The sequence below is a fragment of the Gracilinanus agilis genome, unplaced genomic scaffold (genome assembly GCF_016433145.1).
Source record: "Gracilinanus agilis isolate LMUSP501 unplaced genomic scaffold, AgileGrace unplaced_scaffold53946, whole genome shotgun sequence".
NCBI lineage: Eukaryota > Metazoa > Chordata > Mammalia > Didelphimorphia > Didelphidae > Gracilinanus > Gracilinanus agilis.
This window is the reverse complement of record NW_025389072.1, coordinates 1-6,381: the sequence shown is the minus strand read 5'-3', so window position 1 is coordinate 6,381 and position 6,381 is coordinate 1. Positions and strand designations below refer to the sequence as shown.

The 6,381-nt window shown below is 36.1% G+C and overlaps 1 protein-coding gene across 1 annotated transcript; it reads right to left on the bottom strand.

Moving 5' to 3' along the window:
• Positions 1 to 3,273: 3,273 nt before the first annotated feature.
• LOC123255906 (small nuclear ribonucleoprotein E-like) lies at positions 3,274 to 6,083 on the bottom strand (the record flags this gene model as incomplete). The annotated part of the gene is made up of 3 exons (XM_044684622.1): positions 3,274 to 3,513; positions 4,451 to 4,529; positions 5,965 to 6,083. Coding segments are annotated over 3 exons (254 nt in total), but the record flags the coding sequence as incomplete, so codon positions are not given.
• Positions 6,084 to 6,381: the final 298 nt, after the last annotated feature.

Genomic DNA, 6,381 nt, shown 5'->3' with positions numbered 1-6,381 from the left:
TTGACAAAATGTTCATAAAGGTATTTTTTTGTTGTTGTTCTTATCATTGGGCAAAAAATAATACTAGCACTGCCAGCCTCTTTGCTTCTCAAAGAGATCCTGTGAGCCATTGTTCCACTTAGCTAGGACTTCCTTTTGTCTTGTTTGTGTTGAGTTTAACATTATTCAGATTCCAGTAATACATACATTATGGGTCACTAAACAAGGATCTCACATTCAAAGAACAAAAAAGCCCAAGTAGGGTTTATAGTCTAAATACCTACCATGTGATCCTTAGCACCCTCAGCCCTCTTTTCCACCATACTGTTCTTCCATCTATTACTGTAGAAGCAGGAGATTGTACAGGAACAAGAACCATTTTGCATTTTTCTGTCTAAAGAATTCATTAGCGAGTGGCCAGACTCCTGATAACAACCTTTTTTTTCTTCCTTAAACTTAGCTAAAGTTGTCCTGAAAAAACAAATAGTCTGTTTTTGCCTAAATAGTATCTGAAGCTTTTCCAAGATGGCAGGAGCTATCAGAGCTTATGCTTTGTTGGCATAGTTTTGAACACCTAGGAAAACCTGTCATGGGGCATCACAGTAGGACTTTCTGAAGGTGGCACCTCTTAATCATTCAGTAAATGTTCAGTCAATAGGTAACACTGAGCAAATAGCAATAACAAATATAAACTTGGTTTTATATGCCTATATCTAAAGGAGCCAATTCAATACGGTAAAAAGTCAGGCTTTTGTTATCTTGGTCCCAGTTCTCACTTTGATGTACTGTGGGATCTTTTAAGGCTTCAGTTTCTCTACTCTACCTGAAAGGGGCATTTTACAAATGCACAAGAACATAGCCATGCTGTCATATGGAAGTCTTGCTAGGGCCTTCTTTAACTGTCAAGAATTTCTAAGTGACACTTAAACAATGAGATGCTACTGAAGTAGCTTTCTAAGTGTATGAAAAAGATTTGCTTTCCTGATTAAGCCAAATACTAACTTTGAAAAAGTTCCAGTTAATTACATGCCTAGCAAATGCCTTTCATATAGTAAAAAGATAAAATCTGGCCCTACTTTATACTACTGTACATTACACAAAGATTTTATTTTTCCAAAGTTAAAAGCGCTTCAACTTTTCAAGTCTATTACTTCATTGAAACCTACAACAATCTTATTAAATAGGTAGGGTAATTATTAACTTCAGAAGTGAGGAAACGGAGGCATGTAGAAGTGAGTTAGCTTGCCCAAAGCTGGCAAACTGGTGACAGTGATATGGCTGGATTCCAAGAACACCAAATCATAATTTAGGCCTCTTATGAGCCTCAATTTGTAGGATTCAAAAACTCACTATAGAAGGAATACAAGTGAATTGTTTTGGGGTCAATTTTTGAATGAAGCCAATTGTAATTTAGTTAGAAAGACTTCATGGAAAAGTAGCCGTTCCCTTTCTATACTAACTCTGTTCTCAGCATATATAACTGGTTACAAGGCTGCCTATTATATATTGGAGATTGCCCTAGGCCCCCTTTGCCTCACAATTTCCTGAACCTTAATTTGTTTAAGTTTTTCTCACCTATTTATAAAATGTTAAACAATCCAAAGCCAATAACTGGCATCCTCCCACTGCAAAATCTCCAAAGTATTCAAAACCCACCTTCTTTCTTTTCCTCAACCACTACTCAAACAAAACCAGACTATAGCAGGGCTCACTTTTTTCTGGGAGCCCCACAAGCATAACAGGTAGGTGTCTAAGAGGAAAGCATTTAGAAAGCAAGTGCCATTCCAGCAAAATAACTGTCCTTGTACCAGAGTCTCCTGGTTGAGGCCTGCTTTCTCAGCAGCAAGTTTCAGTAACCTTAAAAGTTGAAGGCAACACCCCCTCCTATTACATCTTTTGCCTGGGAGAAAAGAAAATCTCCCCCGTTTATGGAAAAGTACAACTTAGAAAGCAAACACAACAGGCTCCAGTGGAGCAGAAAAGCAAGCAAGGCGCTTTCTAAATACAGAGCCCAATTGTAAGCGTTCACTGTACCTTATTCCTCACTATCGTCATTTGCGCTGTCAAAAATAGAACCTTCTGTTCCTTGATCTATTCAGAATAAGCCACAGCAGGCACAGCTCTGCTTACAGAGGGCAGCTGGGTCAGTGAGGACGTAGGGGGAAGTAGAGAGCGCAGCCAGCAGGTTTTCTTAGGGATTATATTGCTTTAGCTTGTTATCATTCTTCCCAGCTATTTTAGTGCCAAAAAAGCAGCAGGGAGGTCTGTACTCTCATCAGAAAAGGGTTCGGTTCATTTCACAACTAAGGGCTGGAGCTCAGTCTAGGGCAGCGGTGCCCTCTGCTGGCCAATGTCTCCTTCACACACCAAATAGTTCAGTGAGTTCCAAACTCAGAAATTATGGGAATAAAGAAAACCTTAACTTCAGATTAGATAAAAGGCAAGCAGATGCCAGTAAAGTGAGCTGAAGATACCCTTTGGAGCCACAGAGTGATTTCATATGCTGTCTATAGCAAGGCTCTGTTTTGACCCTTTAAGGAGGTAGAGAAATAAGGTTGGACTTATTTTTCTCCTCTCAGCCAGAGTAATATACTTAAGTACAGAAAAGAGTTTTAGGTTTTAATTAGGACAAGAGAAGCAGGTGAGGATGGAAACAAAAGTCTGTAAGAGTTAAGAGGTCTTCCTTAGACACTGGATTCCATCTTGGTGTCTGCCTACTTGTGTATAGTATTCTAGAAAAGTTCCCAATTCTTGCCTCGAATGGAAATGCCTCCCACCCCTGCCTAATACTTTCCCCATTTCCTTTCTCCTATTCGCCCTGATGTCTAACAAACCTAGTAACAGACTTGTATTAAAATTAATGACCAGAAAATGAAGTAATTTCCGACCACTTTAACACAGACAACTATGGGAAAATGGTACAAGTCTAATAACAGCCTCCCTCTCTTCTTCACAAAGCCTTTAGATTTAAGGAAATAATTTTCAAGTTAGTAACAATGGCACAGGAGTGCCTACTCATCAAGAAACTAATTTCACTGGACTGGCTCCAAGGTCCCCATCATGATGTTTACAATATGATGTCCTATGTTAGTTAAGGACACTACCTTCACAATACATGCAGCTCAACACTCACAAAATTACCACTCTCTTTTTGCATGCTATGAAAAGCAATACCTGGGGTAGTTACCTCTTTTCAGAGAGCTCTGAAGCCAGCAACAACAGCTATAACCTCCAAGCTTTAACAAGGAATAATGGCACCACTGTATGAAAAGTTCTTTCATGGACAGAAAGAAATTCAATGCAGAATTTTTTTAATAGAAACAAACCCCAGAGCATCCCATTTATTGTTCTTATAATACCATAAAAGATCAAAATAACATGGAAAAATGTGTAGAACTATTTGCAGCCCAGCGAGTGTAACTTAGAAAAAAAAAGTTTTCTTTTCTGTGTGCCTCCTGACTTCACTGACCATATACTTCTAATTAGAGACACTTTGTAGTAGAGTAATGTTGTCTCCTTTTAGCATGATCCGGCCTGCAACAGATAACAGATAAAAAAGCATTAGAATTCATGAACTTCTATCACAAAAGCTTCCTAATACTTCATCAGAATTTCAAATCTATAGCATAAGGAGGCCTAAAAAGGTTTAAAAATTATATCTATTTCATCTTCTTCTCGTGAGACAGAAAGAACTTTTCTAACATCCATAGTCAAGGAAAATAAATTCCTACGTTGGTAATATACAAAAACATGGTTTCATTTTGCAATCTGAAACCATCACCTAGCTTAATAAAGTTTATTCCTTCTTCATCTTCAAACATTTAGAAACATGACACACCCATGTGAGCGAAGTGATTTGCTCAGGGTCACACAGATACAAAGTGTCTTGAGCCAGATTTGAAACTAGGATCTCTCCCCATCTCCAGGCCTGGCTCTCTATACTGCTGTCCCCTTACCAATGCTTAAAAAAAATTTTTTTTAAACTCACCAGATGCTAACTGAATTGGATTTGAGTTTTAAATTTATCATGTACAAAATCTGGTTTTAACTTAAATATATAATCAAGACTTCAAGGAAAACAATCTAAGCAGTAAGAAGCATAGTTAAACCACTCTACTGCTTCTCAAAAACAAGTCTTATAGAACTGAAACTTTTTAAGGAAAACACAAGACATGAAATTCAAAGGCTCATTTTTAGCAAAAGACCTTTCTTGATAAAAGGTGAAGTCAACATGAAGATTGTGACCAGAAATAGAGAGGTGAGAGGGAAAGAGAGGAAAGAGTAAAGGCCTGGAATATATTAATGGGAGAGGAGTCCCCAATGTGTAACTACACTTTTTCACTGGTTGAAATGAGATCATGAATCTTTATAGTCACTATTAGGTGGACTAAGGAATGGTTTTAAAAAGAAACTAGTAAATTCTTCAGAAGTTACATTATCTGAAATTCAGTAAGTCTAGGTATGCTCTTACCAAGTTGTTTTCTTGACTTTGTTTTAGAGTGAATCTCCTCTGCATCATCCAATACAAGATTCATATACTCATCAAAACCCTAGATAATAACATAAACTGTCATTCTTTAATTTTAATCACTCTACTCAAAACTTGAGAAGTTACATTCTTTAGGCAGAATACTTGAATCATCCCAGGCATATGAAACTTATGTATTTTTAAGACATCTTGTTATAATCCAACACCAATATATTCTATGATTTACTATAGTAACACATACCACCATTGTTTCTCTCTATCCACTGCTGCTTCCCCAACTATTGTTTTTAAATTTTTCTTAAATTAGTTAATTAAAAAAATAAAAACAAAAAACCAACACTATACCTTCTGTCTTAGAATCAGTGCTGATTCTATCCAAGAGATAATAGAGGTAAGGGACAGACAATGGAAGTCAAATGATTTGCCTAGTGTCATACAGCTAGGAAATGTCGGAGGTCATATCTGAACCTAGAACCTCCTGTCCCTAGGCCTGGTTCTCAATCCACTGAGTCGCCTACCTGCACCCCACTACTAGTTTTAATAATGAAATAAGGAAGACCTAGAAACTTTGATGATTGCTCTTCAGAAGAAATCTATTTTAACCACTATTCTTCTATGTAAATTAACTTACATACATTCTTCTCTCTCACTCACAGATTCTTTTTTGTGTAATAAATATTTTGTGTAAATAACCTTTTTGTGTGTAATAAATTCATTTTGGTAGTTTGGTAAAGTCTACGAAATGGTTCTCATAAGTTTTAAAATATTTAAAATACATAGGTTTGAAAAGGAACACCAATTATATTGAAAGTTATTCCATTTTTTAAAAAAATGCATAGGTCTAAGATTAAGAACCTCTGTTCTAGGCAGTATTTCCCAGACTTTTTCAGTTTTCAGGATCCACTAGGAATACATTCTACCTACCTCTAACTAACTTATTGTGTATTAATATTTCAGCTACCCTATAGCCTTTCTTTACCCTCATCAAAGATTGGCAAAGGGGAGTAAGGTTATTCAGGACATCAGAAAAGTCCAAGGATCTATCTGTGGCACACCAAAAAGTGCTTATGTACCAGTAGTGAAACAATGTAACTATTGTCACTTCTTTAAGAATGATTGTAGCCCATATGCTCCAGGAGGCTTTCCTTAATTAACTTTTATCTTTTTCTGAACACTTTATATTGTTATCTTGCATTTAAATATTTCTTTTTCCCTGCATCTCGAATGTACTCTTTCATCTCTCCCTGTGAATCTCATATTAATATGCTTAATAAAATCAAGGACATTGATATTTTCTTTCCTGTCACTATTTTGCCTCAAGCTAGTAGTGTGTTATGTAGACGGTTAGCACTCAAAAATCTCCCATCTCTTTTCTCAGCTTGTGAACTCAACACACAAGTCTCAAAGACATTTTCCTACGGTTTAGCTTTTGATTCTTCTCAAGACTTTCCTTATGATATACTGCTGAAAAAAGAACATAAATCTCAGATACTTACAATTATGCAGCCCTCTATTCGCATATTTACTTGTTCATATAGCCAAACCTGAATTCGGGACCGCTGAAATAAAATGGCAAATGTTTTAAAAATAAAGAAAAAAAGATACCAAAACCCACCTACTCATCTCTAGACTTGATATATACCTATGAATTGTGATTCAGTGAAATGCAACTTCCCAAAAGTAATTTTGTAAAATACTAGAAAACATTTTAAAAAATTTAGTCTATACTAAGATATGAGGTTAAAATTATTTTCAAAGACATTTTCTATTTGACAAGTGCTGTATTGGGATTATACATGCTAATGATTTCTTGTCTTAGGTCTTAAGTCACAACATTTTTCATAACAAGTCAAATTGTTTTCTGCACAGCAAAAGCTATTGTGATTTTGTTATAATATAATATAATATAATAT